This window comes from Charadrius vociferus, unplaced genomic scaffold, assembly GCF_000708025.1.
Source record: "Charadrius vociferus isolate BGI_N301 unplaced genomic scaffold, ASM70802v2 scaffold147, whole genome shotgun sequence".
Lineage (NCBI taxonomy): Eukaryota > Metazoa > Chordata > Aves > Charadriiformes > Charadriidae > Charadrius > Charadrius vociferus.
In genome coordinates, this window is record NW_009649570.1 from 2,183,150 (window position 1) to 2,199,901 (window position 16,752).

The 16,752-nt window shown below is 41.8% G+C and overlaps 1 protein-coding gene across 1 annotated transcript in view; it reads right to left on the reverse strand.

Annotated features, from left to right (window-relative positions):
* Positions 1 to 8,796: 8,796 nt before the first annotated feature.
* The window catches only part of SDPR (serum deprivation response), a gene marked incomplete at its 5' end in the record, with an annotated part of 8,482 nt that continues 526 nt past the window's right edge, over positions 8,797 to 16,752 (reverse strand). The window contains one exon of the mRNA XM_009890151.1: positions 8,797 to 9,591. Within this exon, the coding sequence (XP_009888453.1) occupies positions 8,797 to 9,591 (795 nt within the window). The remainder of the gene's footprint in view (positions 9,592 to 16,752) is intronic.

Here is a 16,752-nt window from a genome sequence, read left to right on the forward strand (position 1 = left end):
ATAGTAAGGTTGGATATACAAGTATGCATATAGAGATACATGTTTCACATGTGTATATAGGTGAATGCATATATATGTCCACATGTATGAGATACATATATGTCACTGTAGAGTTGTGTGGCAAAGCAGTGATACAAGTGAGTTTCCACTGTCATTTTCATCTCTTCATACATCTCCCCCTTCCTCTCTTCTGTAGAAGCACTGGAATTTCAGAGCAGGAGACAAGTAGGCGAGGAGACATTTCCCTTTTGGAGAGTCCTAATGCAGGTTTTCCTTCCGTTGGCTCCAAAGCTCTTCAGCATTTTGTCCCTGTTTCCCTTTTCTGCACAGAAAATGATCCAAGTATGGTAGATATGAAAAACCCTGTATCCATTAACCTGCATCCTGTGAGACATTAACAGGAATTAAGAGTAGAGCCTTTCATTTTATAAGAGAGTTATATAGCAAACTGGGAAGCTTCTGGAAAAGTAGAAGAAAACACCAGGAAACAGCCTAGGAGATGTCAGGAGTGTAGCAGGAGAAAGCTGCTCCTGATCTGAGGGGTGCATGGTAAGAATGAGACTTGGGTAGGTTTATGCCAACATCAGAGCAGAACCTGGCCTCTGCTGTGCAAAGTGGCAGAAAGGCACCACTAAAAAAAGAAACTGGGGAAAGCCAGAAAGAACAAGCTGTTTCTCAGCAGATCTGTGAGAATGGAGCAACTCCCACGGGAGGCCAAGCACGAAGAAGAAGTGGCCTAGCCAGCATGGCTGCCTCGTATCTTAATATAGCAGACTTCTTGGCAAAGGAAGGGGGTGAGGCCCGGTGGAGGAGGAGAGCTGGGTTTGCTCTCCCAAAAACCTGTTTGCAATAGCAAAGAAATCCCGCTGGCTCTGTTCCAGCAAACCGTCAGGATTCAGTGATCTAGCAGTGAAATCCAGCTGTTGGAGGTGCGTTCCTCACTGCTTCTGGTAGATCCTGCCTGCCCCTTGTCCGCAGGTGGTCTGTACTCAGTGAGGGATTAGCTAAATGTCTGGACAAGAGGAGACCCCATCCTGCTGTTAGCAGCGTCTATCCTCTTCCCCCCTAACCCTCCTCCCCCCGAGCCTTTTTTGGAAGCAAGTAGGCATGTCAAATATGTGGTGTTGCGTGAGCATACACTGACAAATGCAAGTCAGCCCAGAATTATTTTCTTCATAAGCACTGCAGACCTGGGAAGGAGCTGCTTCCAGGATGGGCTTCTGCAGGCTCAGGCTGAGCTGTTTTGATGTGTGTGAATAAGATGTTGCTTTTGCCTATTCCTGACTAACTTCTCTCCCTCAAAACAAACAAAAAAATCCAAGCAAAACAAAATATTTCAAGCAAAACAAAAAACATTGACAACATTGCACAATAAAAATAATTTCTAGACCTAAATCCTGGGCACTGCCTCTGCAATACAAATTGACAGGTAGGGAGATGATAAAATAAATATTGTGCTCTTTCCTCACTGTTGCTCTCTCTTACATGGCAGCTATCTCACAGTCTTTTCTGACTCTCTACTCTCCTTTCCATCCTTTTGAAACCTAGACCTCATTTGCCCTTGTTTTTCTTTGTTTTCCCTGTTTTCTTACTGCCTCTTTGTTCTGTCCCATCCTTTGCTTTGAGGTCTTTGTAACCATTCTGGGTGCTCTGACAGTCTTTCTTTCTCAGTAACCTTTCAGCTCCTTCCTCCCCGTTCCCCACCCTTCCCACCAACCCCTTCCCTCACACACTCCCTCTCTCATGCACAACCCACTGTTCCATTTCTTGCCCACATTTTCCTATTTGTTTTCTCTTCCCACACACTTCTCCTTGTCTTAATTCCTCCCTCCGCTCCCAGCTCAATGCCAGCTATTGTATCATTAAGAAGTAACGGGAACTGATTAAAAAACCAATCTGATGGATTGGATTTATAGGATCCTCTCAGTCTGTTTCTTTCTTAGTGAAAGAATTTAAAACAATTCCAAAATCCATAAAAACTTTTCAGGTTCTCGCCTTATTTGAAACTGGCTGTCATGTATATTTCATATATATGTCACACACTGTTTTAGAGCTACTGCAATGCATAAGCTTGTTTTAATTGAGATCTCCACGCTGTTAAACCTAAACCAGAACTGCATACTTCCATGTACTGCAGGCTTGTCTTTTATTTGAAGAGGTGTGCAGTGGCATGCAGAGGATGCAGTCATTCTTTTAAAGAGCTTATGCCTGGACATGCAAACAGAAACCCCCTTCTTTTCAAATTTATGTAGCACCTATTTACACAGGTCTTACACAACATATCACCTCTAAATGTTTCCAGCCATAACCTGCTCACTGACTCTCAGTCTCCAGCAATTGTCAACAGTAAAATGGTAAACCTTGTAGGAAAATGAAGGCTATTTAAAAGAAGTCACAGTGCATATAGCTTTTGCTGTGGTGGTGTGGAAGTGCCAATTGACTCTGCAGATGCAGACAACTTCTGTATGTTCATAATTTGTTTACTGCTAGTCAGATGTTCTCAGTGTCCCTTTTTCCATGTCTCTCTCAGCACTGTGTTGAGTTGTAATGATTCAGGGACCAGGCAGCTGGTTAATGCAGCTCATGTTGTCACCCTCACGGGGCTCATTTGCCTACAGGCATGTCAGAAGGAACAAGTAATATAAGGGCATATATAACTGTAGTTGGCAGTGTACTGAAAAGATGCCGAAGCTTGCTTTAAATGAATAGCATAGGAGATCAGGAGCTAAGTAGCTGAGAAATAAGATAAATTTGCTTGAATGGAACGTTGTGTTTCTGTAGTTAGACTGTGCCTGGTACTTGGTCTAAATGAGGTATGTGTACATGGTGTGCAGTGTAGACATCCCCTGTGTGCTATTTGTACCTAACACTGTCTTGCACATTTTCAGTATCCAGTGCAGTTCACATCACCCGCACTTCTACACACCTAAGCGTGATGGGAGGGAGTAAAGAAGACAGAGCCAGACTTTCCTCACTGGAGTTAATGGCACAGGGTGTTACAATGACCTTCTGCTCCCTGTGTTCAGGAATTTGAAGGTTTGTTTTCTGTTTCCCCAAATCTTTAGGGAGGAGTACTTAAGTCTGTAGAGTGACTGATATTATGTTAGTTGGTGTTCTGGTCTTTAACTGCGTGCCTGTGCAAGCCTGAGCCTGTGTGTGCTGCTTCAGACTGGCCAAGGCAAGAGCAAACCACATATCCTTTGCGTTGGTGCTGTCTGGATTTGGTTTAGCAGTTGGGGATCACGCTGCAGAGCAGAGCAGTGAGAGATGCAAGCTTGTTCAATGTCTCCATTTTAGATTGAGTGTTGACTGAATGCGTGTGTCCTTGGGTTTGCTAATCGTCTTTCCTAATTCCTCTCCTGCAACAGACACTATAGGTTTTCGGAGTGCTTTGCACCAGCATGCAGCAGACTGTGTTGTAAGGGAAATGTAGGAGATGGCCACACACATGCAAAAAAAGTTTTAAAATCTCTTGTGATGATCTGGTGTGATCATCTGTTGAGATATTCTGAGGAGCTGTGTGAGTAAGTTGTTCCAAGGGCAGGTTTTCACTGACAGGACTAAAGACAATCACGATTATTACTGAATTTGGACTGTATTGGGAGAGGAAATGTTGGAGAGTTCAAAACTATTGACTGGCAGAGGAGCAATGGAAGTTTGTACCCTTGCTGCAACCCAGTATAATATGGTTTCTAGTTTGGATCAGTTCCAGCTGTCAGACCCCAATTTACGAACCGTGTTGGGAAGGACACGAGTTTTCTTTTAGAAGGTCAATATCATTTAAGGTTATTGAAAGCAAGGAAATCTGTTCCACCTTTATAAGGCAAATATTGCTGTGGAGTTTTTAGGAGCGCACAGTTATAATGAATAACGAATGTATGGTACTTTGTGTAGTGTTTAGCTCAGCCTGAGAAAGAGAAAATAATGCAAGTCTCTTCGTTCTGCCTGTGTGTTCAAACGAAGGAAATCAAAGCTGTTATACCAGAGCTATATATCAGCTAATATATTTTAGGAACTGTGGAATGATCATAATTACAAAAAAGTCCTCCAGAGAGAAATTATGACTCATAGTTTATGTTCTCTTTAGTGTTGCTATGGAAAAAGAGGTTAGTGCCAATGGTCATACAGCAATATTAATCTCTGATCTGAAAGAAAAATAAATAACAATCTCTAGCTTAACCCAAAGCAGATTTATTCTCAGTTACTGCAGCACACTCCATTAAAGAGGATAACCATGTAAGAAAAATTAAAGATGACATTGATTATCAGTTCTCAACGTGCAGTTAGAGAGAGTTCTTTATTTGAATTAGTGTGCACTTCAGACTCCTGCATTCAACTCGGCAGAGTGAGAGGAAGGGAAAAAAGGCATTTTGATCAAAAAGAGGGCAGGAAAGATCAGCCACCACCAACAGCTGCAAGTAAACTGATTAAAATTTCTTTATGCCTGCAGTTAGACTCAGCCTGGGGTTGACGCTGGTTCAAATGCAGATCCCGAAACAAAACCCTGGCAATGGGCAGTTTAAAGTGGTGGAAAGTGGCTATCAGCCTTTTTCCATTTATTTGGGAAAGTGAGGGCCTTAAGTCAGAGAGCGGTGGATACTTGCGTACTGAGTCAGCACCCTCCGGGCTGTTCTGGCATTTGTTTCCTGCCAGTTGTTTTGTTGCCTAGGCAAAACCCTAACCAGGAGTGGAGCCAAACAGCTGTGTGCTTGCTTTGCTCAGGTGGTGAATCTTTTTCTTTGCATGCAGGAAGACTACCTGACACCTTCCTTGTGACACTCAGAGTGAGTGTGGCATGTCTTAGTGGATCACAGTAAAACTTTTCTGCCTGAATGCTCAATTTTGTTTTCCAGAGTTGGAGCTACACTTGCTCTGTTGTATGCAGTTACCAGCAGCAAAGACCATGCAGTCAGAACTTAGCTTGAAATTTTGCTGACAGTGCACCCTGCAAAGCAGGCTATAGCCTTCCTTTCTGCCACACTGTTGTATCTGCTGTGCTGATGGCAGTAAAACTTTTATTCTGTTGATGAGCTAAGCAGGCTGGGTTGGGGAGATACACGGATCTCGTGTCCTGCATGTATGCACACAGCTCTTACTGATGGTCACAGGAGTTGTATGTTTGGCCCAAAATTATTGTATGGCTCAGAGTCCTTTGAGCCAGCTGAAGGCTTTTCACTGACTTTCAGGGATGGACTGGTCCCTTGGGGAACAGTTTGCCAGCTATCAATTGCCATTACTTCACTAATTCTTCTGAGTTTACCTCTTTTTTTAAGTATGCATCTATCAGTCGTCAGTCACATAACTATTTGGCATTACAGCCTATAACAGCAACTGGTTTTCATTGCATCAGTGTGAAGGGCATACAGGTATATTTTACCTTCTGTTCCTTTTCTTCTTCCCTTTCTTCTGTCTCTTTAATCATCAAACATGCTTCAGTCAGGCCCGTGTGAGCGCTTTCACTGCACTCTCTTATTTGACATGAAAAGGTCCAGAAATCCCATATCTGTGCCTTTTCACAGAGGAGCCAGATCATGGATTAGCACGTGGGGGTCAACAGGATGCTCTTTGCCCTTTCCCCTAAAAGGGGACAGAAATGTCAGCTGGTTTTCTGGCATTGAAAATGGAAGTATCAGCAGCCGCTGAGTGCTGCTAGTTTAAATATTTATACCATAAGGACTTTATCACACCCTCTTTCTTTGTGCAAAGCTCCTGCTGATTTCAGTGGAGGTCAAACTCTGAATCTGTGCAGCAGCTAACAGGTCAAGTTTTCCAAGGAATAATGATACGAGTGGAGCTCATAGGCAGGTGCTGTACCTGGGTTATCATATAAAGAAGGGTAAACAAGCAGTTTTTTAAAAAAGTAATTACGTAGACAAACCTGTCAGCACAAGCATGGAATACCCATGCATATGCTTGACATCTGCCAGCTTGACAAGATCCAGGCACATACTTCAGATACTTGAAAGAATACAGTGCTGCTGGTGCCACAGTCTGTCTCCTCCCTGAAACAGTAAGTTTCGCAGACTAATGTTTTTAGTCAGGACTCGAGAATTGAAGGAGAGGGGAGGAAACAGCTTGCAGGACATCTTGGGATCCTGAGCTTGCTTCTTCCTCAGGTTGATAAGATAGCACAAAAGCAGACATTCATGAGTTCAGTAAACATTTTTCTCTCTTGCAAAACATGCTTTCTTAGCTTGTTAGGATTACAGGCCTGCTCGTCCTTGTAAATGCGTGATTGTGATGGAGAAAACGTTTAATTCTAGTCCTGCAACTGATGGCTATGTGTGTAGTGTATCCTGAAGTGAGTATTTGAATTAATTCTCACAGATGCTCATTATCTGCATTTCCAATGGTTTTACTGGATAGCATTGTAATGCTCTTAAAACACAGCGCATGGGATTCGTTTCAGCATCTCTAAAACTGGATAAAGCAGGGCCAGGGGTATTGTTTGAATTAAAGCTTAGTAGGACAAACAAACCAGGCATATCTGAAAGCGAAATGTAAACATGGTGCTGGGGTTCCTGGTTAGCGCTTCGTGGCTGCGGGAAGCTGACAGCTGTTACATAAAGGTTAAACGTGCATTCTTTGGTCTGTCAGTAAAATTAAGCCTGCTAAAGACTATGTGGCACTCTACAAGACAAGAGTTTAACTGTGTGCATAAACAGAATATACACTTCAATATAAATATACTTTCAGGAGTATATAAAGTATTAGAAGTATGCTGCAGTCCAATAAAAAATGCAGATGGAGCTAGCAGATTTTGGAAAGTACCTGACTGCATTCAGATGGGCTAGAGATCTGACAAGTGTCTGGAAAGCAAAGCACCGGTGTTTGCGTTGCTAAATAACAGCAGAGGATGAGAAAGAAAATGGTATAGGTACAGCAGGGACATGAACTGAAGTAATAAATGCTTGACCTTTAAATTTAATCTTTGCCAGCTTCTCAGACTGCTTCTCCCAAAGACTGACATGGCTGTGTTTTATGTTATGCTTTTATTTGTCATATTTGTAGTTAGTTACAAGTAAAAATGACTGAAATCCATTGTAGTTAATACAAAATAAAAATATAGCTGCACGAGTTATGCCATGATTTTTCTTACAAACAGTATCTCCTATATGATACCATACACTTAAGAGCTTAACTCTTAATAGTATTCGCCTCCACTAAGCTCTTATTGACTAACTTCCAGTGTGATTTACTGGTTACAGATATTACCCCCATGAAGTAATATCTGTTAATCATTTCATAAAGGTATTTTTGCTGTAGTTTTTATTTCCTCTGTAATTTGTGATTCTAAATACAAGTTGAAGGAAGAAACCTTCTAGTGCAATGTTAAGTATCAGTAGAATTTTATATATAAATGTAAAATAAAAATAACCCACTGCATAAACAAACAAGGATGTAAGGTAACTGTTGTGGGTATTGTGCTTCCCTTTCCTTCCTTCCCTCTTACCTTTATTAAGTGACAGGAGTGAACATTCATAGTGAACAAACTACCCTGTAACCTCTCATTTTCAATTAATTTTGAAAAATTGTGGACTTGTAATTTTGAGAACAGGTAGGCAGCTTTGATGAAAGTTATTAGCAGAGAATCAAATCCTGTAGCTTTGCAAACTCATCCTTACGTAAACTCATCCCTGCCATGAAGTTCAATCCATAACACATTGTTCCCTTTAGAAATGCCTGAAAGAGTATTTTCATCTTTTTGAAAATATTGTCCTTACATCCCTGTAGTTATCTAACTCTTCTGTGTAGATATAGCTCTATATATGAAATAATTTGTAAAAAGATAAATTATGCTATTTTCAAAATACTCTGAGATACAAAGTTGTGCAGGTGCAAAGTTTGATAGTGTATTGCTATAAAGACTAAGAATTAATTAATTAGTGTTATCTGAGTATATGTTCTTTAAGCTGGGAGTATAGATTTAATATTGCGGGGGTTTATTTTTGCTTTTTTTACATTTCATAGCATTTCATATTTTCTTCAGACTATCTCCATGTTTCTATCAAATTCCTTCTACTTTTTTTTTTTTTTTTCCAATTTCTTATCCCTTAAAGGTGCAGTAACTGATCACACATTCACGCTTGTCACTAATGTACTTCCATAACCCTGGTAGATTGAAAAACATCCTTTCGTTTCCACCTAAACACAGTCATTTCTTCTGTGTGAATAGCGAGTGACTAGTGTCAAAAATCTTTCCCCCCACTGAAATGGATGGAACCAACTTTTCAGCTTTGTCCTCTAAGTACTCTGCTCTTTTAGTCTTACAGTGTCATGGAGCAAAGCCCCAAATAAACTATACGTGTATGCACAGTTACTGAGGCTGTTAGTATTCACAGAGCATAGCAAGGAAACCGAAATCAAATGTTCTCATTGGTATTTCTACATTTACATACAAAACTACTCACAGTGCTGTGAAATACTGAGAGAAAAGAAAACAGAACAGAAATATTTGGTTTTTGACTACTCTCCATGCATTCCTCTGACCTAACTATTAGAAAGCCAGCTGGCCAGCTTGCTTCTACTAGACGTACTCTTTTCCTGCTAGTGTCTTACCCCAGCTGACAGCATCTCTAAATTAATAAACAGCAGTGGCTCGGCCTAAAATGGTGCATGTTGCAGCCTGTGTCATTGACCTTGTTCACTCTGCATTCCAACATGATGCAATAAATTACCACTGCAGAGAAAAGGATGGAAGAAACTGAATTGCTACTACTGCCTGTGTAGCAGAAACCAGTTACTCGCCTAAGTAAAACCATGCGTATCTGGAAGGCGAAGGAAGGCTTGGGTCGATTACGCTGTTTGGTCTATCTGCAGGACAGCTGCTTGGGTCGTTTCTTCGTCAGATTGTTCCATTTCCCCGCCGACTGGGTTGTTTCTTTCATCGTACAGTTTCTGGCTAGAAACTTCTAGAGGCATCCCATACTCTTCATCATCTTCAACAATGGACAGCTCGATGTTGTTGTTCATCATGGCGTTCCCTTCCATTCTGCCTTCTTTCTCTAGAGAATCAGCTGCTGCTTTGCCCTCCTCTGTCAGCGAGGTGGTAGGTGTCATATCTGAGTGCATGTCAGCGAATGACATTTCATCCTCGTTCTCAGCTTGGTTGTTGCTTGTAGTTTCTGTTGGTCTGTCCTCAGCTTCAGCAGGGCTTTCTCCTTCACGGACTTTCTTCACATTGAATGTGAGGGGAGATACTTTGAAAGGTGAACTCTTTGAAGAAGAGGATTTCTGATGATGTACAGTAAGCGATTTCTTGATCTTTTCTCTCCGTTCGGGCGAGACAATCTTTGTGCTGATCTTGTTCATCTTCTTCTCGATGTTTTGTCGGGAAAATGCTTTCTTGAGGCTGTCTACCTTCTTGAGGCTGGATCTTTTAATTTTCTCAGCTCTTGATTCTTCTGTTTTCTCCTCTGCGCTGTCATCCACGTCATCTTCCTCATGAAGCATTTCATCATCGGAACACAATTCCACTGTGTGCAAGCTTTCTTCCAGTGTTTTGTTCTCATCCACAGGCTCCTCTTTGCCTTCTGTAATGCTGGGAATAGGCTCTTTTGCAAAAACACTGGCGGGGATCTCATTTTCCTCCTGAAAGAATTGACAATATTTGAGTTTCATAGTTCACAGGACACAAATTTAATAAACAAAGCACAACCCTGAACAATTACTTTTTTTTCCCCATGATGAGATGAAGGATGCTGAACATTTCTTGTTGTTTCAGTATATTTAACCAGTAACAAGCCACTCAAAGCCCACTGAACCATTATCTGGTACAGTTTAAGACTAATGAGCTGTCAGCTGTAAGATTTCTCTTTCAGAGTGACTTGGACTGTATACAGAATGGAAATCCCATTCTTTGTCATTTAAATTAGATGCTCTTTAATAAGGGTTTAGCTGTAAAGTTGTACACCTGTCTCTGGGGAGAAGGGATGGTGTGGTGACTAAGGAGGTCATACTACAGACCCCTGCGTAGACCTACAGAAGTCACGTAACCCCTCCGAGCTTTCAGTTTCTCTGGCCAAAGACTGGGAATATCTCTGCAGAGATGTTGTTGCATCTGATAGGTACCTTAGATAGGTACCTTAGGCAAATGTAGCTAGCACTTTCACTGTATTTCAGAAAAATGTATGTTGCTGTTAAAAATGGATTGTTGATACTGAGAAGGCATGCAGTCCATGATATTTAGAGTAGGTGCTATTTTACAGCTATTTACAGAAAAAAAAAATAGTAAATTTGGTTGGTAAATTGGTGGTTATTAAAAATACAGACAGGACAACTCCTTGAAAAATTAAAAAAAAAAGTTTATGGAATACAAAAATAAACAGACATTATACCACATAGAAAACACTAGTAGTCACTTATAGCTAAGAGGAAAATGATTGCTTTTTAGAAACAAAACCAAGAAAGGGCATGGAGAGAAAGAACGTATCTGAAAACAAAGAGGGCTGAACAAGGGCAGAAGCTGCAACTGGTAACGAAGGACCTCTGCGACTACCGAGTGCAGCAGCTCTGCAACCCCAAGCAGTTCAGAGGCAGCACAATAAACACTCTGTTCTGCAGTAGGTTTTGCAGGCATCTGCCCATGCAAAGAAAATGAGGCTCCTCGCACATTCCCTTTTATTTTCAGAATCGTTACACCTCAGATCTGCATATTCTCTATTTATCACCTTCAGAGAGAGTGCATGCAATATCCTCTAGTGTTATGCCTTGGCAGGATCTTTTTTTTTTTTGCCCCCCACCACACCCCCGATTTGTCTTTAGATATGAGAAGCAGTAAGTGCTGAGTGAAATGGTTGTAATAGTCTCAGATCTGTCCCTAGTGGGCCTGAGTATACAGTTAAGGGGGAAAAAGGCCACATACACTTCGAAGTTCATGCTCATTATTTCAGGATTGAGCATACAGTTGTGACCACTGGAGAGAATAGTGTCTTGAGTTAAATTTGCTGTCAAGACTGTATAAGGATGTCTTTATGAATATACCACAGTGCTTTACACATGGTTGTTTTTAAAAATAAAATACTCCCAAGTTCCTTGTAGTGCTTCTGGAACTCAAGAATATGCACAGGGACAGGCAGAATCATTTCACACATATATACACAGTATATAATCATATATACTGTGATTCAAGTGTGTTGATGAATATCCCTTGGGGGTATGAAAATGAAAAGTAGTAAAGAAACTGATGGCTGTTTGACAGTTTGTATGTGCTTTGCTTCTATGGTTTCTGCACACCTTCCTGAACCAGTGGCCTCAATGAGATACGCTGGCACAGATGAAACTTTCCAAGCCCTTTGCCTGCAGTGGAACATCTAATAAAGCCAGCATTTTTCTCCCGACACCTATAATGTTGTTGCAACTATCGGCAACAGTGACCAAGATAACAAAACAAAGAAAACCTGCACCAGCTTTAAGTGAAAACAGCTGTAACTGCAGTACAAATATTTATATTTTCTCTCCACTGCAGTTAATGAAATGTGGATTACATGAGTGGATGCAGTGTTAAATTGTTCCCAAGAGCACAAGAACTCAGTATAAAACATAATTTATGTGTCCTGTGCATTCTTTCCAAACCTAGGTAATCACATACAGTTTGAAGCATCTTAACATTCAGGTGTAAGTGCCTGAATGGCATAGAAAACTCTGATTTTAATGAGTAAAGATGGGTTGTAACTTTTAAAGTATTTAATCTAGGAAAGTGGTGTTGTATGAGATGAATCACAGTGCAGTCTGAGCCAGAGATGGGCCTGTGTGGCTCATCTCAAGGTCAGTTTAGCTCTGTGTCTACAGTATTCACGTTAAACTGAAGTGCTGCATGCAGTCTCTAGAAGAATATGGACATGGATTTTGTTTCAATTTTAGTCAAATTTGTGACTGAGTAGAAGGGAGACTGTCAGACTATCAGTATTTAAAAAGAAAAAAAAAAAAGCAAACAAAATATACTACACAATAATGAGCTAATGATTCAATTAAAAGCAGATCCTAGGTGGTCTTTGGTGATCAGACAGTCCTGGCATTCAAGAAATTACTTCTCTGCCCAAGATTCCTGCATGGCCCTGGAAAACATCAGCCTCTGGGCATCTATTACTCTGCTTGTAAAATGGGAATGTCATGCTTTTTCCTATCTCACGTTTCTAAAAGACCTTAGGATCACAGGAACTATTAAAATGCAAATGAAAATAAATTAAGTAAAATGCTTTGAAAATACAAAGGTGGTGTAGTAGGAATGCTCTGTGGTGGAACAGATGTTTGTTTCAAATACAGTTACTTATAACATGGTCTAAGTGGACTATTAGTAACTTTTTGGTCTAACAAGTTTATACGACACCTATATTTTGTTTGGATACATTTTTTCAGGCAGTCTGGTATTTCATTTAGGAAGACTAGAACAATACACTGAAAAACGCCAGCTGTTACAAACTGCGTAACTATTTTCCATGCCAAAAAAGGTAGAATTTTGATCTTTTCTTCTTGATCTAATCTAAGATTCTGAGAAAGCAATACATCTTTTTATTTTCCACATCCAAGTGTAAAAACAGCACTTGCATTTTCTCAGGTGAGCCTGACTGTAGGTAGCTAGCTCCTCTGAATTTTATTCATCCACGTAGAAGCCAAATAGACCTGTGCAAGTTCTCTGTATAAAACAACTCTTGCTAATACTTGCAAAGTTAAAATCAGTGCCTTCCCTATGGCTTTGATCAGCCATACTCGGGAACTTTCCATAGGTCATAATCTCTTGTTTTACCTATGTTTTACCAGAAAGGAAGATAAGATCCCTAACGGTGCACTACAAAACCGGACAGTCTGAGTCAACAGGTAGTTAATTTACTCAGGAGTGCTGAATTTCTGATGCTGCATAAGGGAAATCGGTGTGCTTTGGTTGGGATTTTTGTTAGATTTGTGGTAAGAGGCCACGGCCTTCAAGAAAGAGAAATGGCATTTTCCCGTGCTTACAGCAGTCCAGGCTCCCCTGTACTTTGTAGATACTGTTATATGCCTAAGTGATTACTAATCTAAAACTTGTTTTCCTGCACAAAATAGGTCAAAAGATGACAAATCCTCCTAAAAACAGCTATAGCTCCACCTACTTTCCTTTGGACGAACAGATGCTTGTCAGACCTGGATCTCAGCACAGGGAGAGAGGAGGGCAGGGAGCAGGCTGGGACCGCGGGCAAAGAGGAGGAAATTTCCAGTTGCCCATTGGCACGTCTTGTGCAGGGTAGGATGTTTTGGGAATGCGTTGTGGGTTTGGCTGCACCGTCCCCCTGACCTCCCACAGCACAGCTGGATCAAGTCCTAAGAGCCATGTGAGATATTTTTGTCATTAATCAATATAAGGAGTATTCTCCCTGCAAGGCTCCGGTGGGAAATTTAGTAGTTAGATAATAGCATGATCAGTTTGTAATTCTTCTGTTTCCCTCACTTGTTCATTTTTGAGTTTGAAGTTGCTTTTTAAAAAAGATTATGACAGGGACCCAAACAACAGGGTACAACCAAACGGCTAATTTCCTGTGCCTTCCTCTTGCTTCATTTCAGGATGAAGCATTTACCAAGAGCAGCAGTTGAAAGGGGCTTGAATATCAGAGTGCTTGACCCCAAGTTGTAATTTTGACTTATTTTATCTGTCCTATTCACTAGTAAACATGACATTTAATTGAAAAATTAAACATGAGCCTTTTTTTATCTTGCATTTTGCTTTTGCAGCTAAAAAAGAAAACAAAAACCCCACCAAACCAGAACCAAAAAGCTGGTCATGTGGCGACAACAAAATAGAGGGGAACAATGCCAAAGCTTAACAAGGATTTTTAAAACAGTCACTTCAGTGTTTTGCTAAATTGCTGTGTCACTTGTGGCATTTGTAATAACTTTTGCATCCTCAAATGCATGGAATGGAGCTCCATTAAAATATGTCACCAATTAAAGAAATATATGCAAACTAGGAACAACGCAGACAGTCTAGGGAGAGAAAACTAAGAGCATTTTAATGGAAAATATGTAAATAGCTGAACTTTTCTAAGCGCAGTTCATTCTCAGCATGTACGCTGAGGGAAAGCTGATGCTGGCGAGTGGCAGCACGGTTTCATAAAACGTGGCGCTGGAGCTCAGTCATGTGTTCTGGTTATGCTCAGTGCTCCCACCAAGTATCAGGGAGTTTGAGGTATATGGTGAATGCAGAATGGAATCACAAATGTCTATTTTTATTTTCACACCGAGCTGTCTTCCTAAGCTGGAAAAGCCAGTCCTAATGAGAAACGTACTGTGTGAATTTTGGGATTGGTTTTTTTCAGTGGAAAAGAAAAATCTGGCAGCTGAAGAGAAGTCTCATACATCCAGATTTCCCTTTTGTTTTTTACAGAAATCTGGCGTCAATATGGCTTCATTGCTGCGACTTCTCCTTCCTGCAATTGTTTTTTCATGGATTCCTGTTTGGGGCAGGGCACAAACCCAGCCAGCCTTCTGCTTTTCCCTCTGTACCATTATTCTAGTGAGGTGGTGGCCCTGCTGACTATCAGGTCGTCTCACCTCCAGCTTGTAAGGAGACCCTGTGGGGAGATTTCAAGGAGGTAGGCATGCAGGTAAGGCGCCTGCCCATGCTGGCAGCAGGCGTATGGGCACAGCTTTGTGAGCATCCACCATCCCTCTGGGTGCGGCCACTTCCCCAATGGAAAATCCCAGCTCCTCCCAGGCTCTGCTGGAGAAAGCCCCTGATGCTGCCCGCCCCAGCCACACTCCCACACCCCAGGAAGCTCTGCTGGCCGCCCTGGTTTTCCAGACAGCCACGCTGCCCTTTAGCAGCAGGCCAGTGCCAGGAGCAATTCCCAGTTGACAGCTGATTTTTTTTTTACTGAATTTAACTGCAGTGTTTCTTTTCTAAGGCTTGTGTTCCCAATCTGTGTCGGCTTGGGATTGGTTAAGTTCATCTCCCTCTGCTGTGGCAACATATTTTCCAGTGAGAGATGGGAACAGAGTCAACTAAATCCTTGTAAAAGCAATGAAGAGCAGACCTGCTGTCCAAAGGTACCAGCCTGGTGACAGGCGGTGGAGAAGCAGTGGATTTTCTTTAGCTGATGTTCTGGGATGTACGCCCTGTGTTGTTTGCTTTGGGTTTGCAGTTTAGGACCCAGTATTACAGAAAGGCTCGCAGGTTTAAATAGGCCTTAGCTTTGCAATACTATTTCGTGTGGAGAAACAAGCAAAGCCAGCCCTCCCCTGTGGGGACACTGCTTTACCCTTCAAACCTTTCTCGGTGAGTTTCACCGTTACTTTCACCCAGTTCCTGTGAGTCACTGCCACTGGGCAGCAGCAACAGAGATCCCTACCTGAGGTAACATTAACTGCCCTGCACGCACACAGCTGTGTTTTTGTCTTTCCTCTCTGCATTATGTCACCTTAAAATGCTAAAATTTGAGTTCTGGGGAGGAAGACGCTGTAGTTGTAACAGCAAGGCCTTAATTCTCTTGCTTGGAGGTAGCAGAAATACCACAAAATTACCTTCCCCCAGGCCATACTGGTGCACCCTCCCCATGGGAAGCATTCAAGGTCTAGGTCTAAACCTGGAGGTGGGAGTCAGTCATGAGCTAACGGGGTCTGGAAGATGGCACTGTTTTCCTTTACAGTAATGGATCCTAAATTACTTGCAGAAGTGCCGAGAACATGTGTCTTTTAATTTACCCAGTCCCTGGAATAATTTCCACATTCCTTCTGGGGTGGAAACCACCGCTCAGTACACACTGCAGCTCCTCCTCTTCTGGCGTGACAAGCCTGGACTGTAATTTGGGAGAACAATAAGCAGGGAGGTGGGGGCTTCCTTTCTGGGGGAAGTGCCTGTGCACTCACCAGGCCTGCCAGCTTTTAAAAAATCAAGTACTGCTCTGTTGTTTTGTGTTTATTTAAATAGAAGAAGAAAAACAACAACCACCCAAGGAGCAGAGTTAGCGACCGACAGATGTTAACACCCAACTGACAAGTTTAGTGTGAGGAGCTGGTGATGGGCCTGAGCTGTGGCTACTCCAGCCCTACTTCCTTCCCCCAGTGTATTGTGGAGGTCTGTCTTTTTTTTTTTTTTAATAAAAAAAAAGATGTGAAAGTCACGTCCTGTGTTTAGTTAAAGCTCACGCCGTGTTCTATCCAGACCATTGCTTAAAAAGGGGAAAATATGCAAACTGCCGCTATCACTGGATGGCCTCCCAGGAAGCTGAGTTTTTAGCTGAATTTTTAAGCTCATCCCTGAATGGGCCAGAGCAGCCTGTGGAGCACAGCAGGCTGTGAGGCTGAGTGTGACAGGGAGCTGCAGCGCTGCCCCTCTCCTGCTCCTGAGGGGAGACGCAATGACAATTTTTAGGGGCAGTGCTACAAGTTAGCAAAATGGGCTCTTTTCTCAACTTTGCTAAAAGAAGGCCCTTTTTTCAAATTAACTTAAACACCCCCCCCAAAACAACTCTTACCCCACATATGCTAAGGCTTAGTAAAAGATGGCTCTTTCCCCAAGTTTGCTGAGAATAAAAGGCGGCTCTTTTCCCAAGTTTGCTAAGAGTTAGTAAAAGAAGGTCTCTTTCCTCAGGTTTGCTAAGAGTTAGTAAAAGACAGCTCTTTCTCCAAGTTTGCCACAAGTTAAAGAAGGGTCTTTCCTGAAGTTTGCTATAAGTTAGCAAATAAAGGGTTCTTCCCCCATGTTTGCTAAGAGTTAGCAGGAAAAAAAAAAAAAGGGGGGCTTTTCTGCCAAGTTTGCCAAGAGTTAGCAAAAAAAAGACG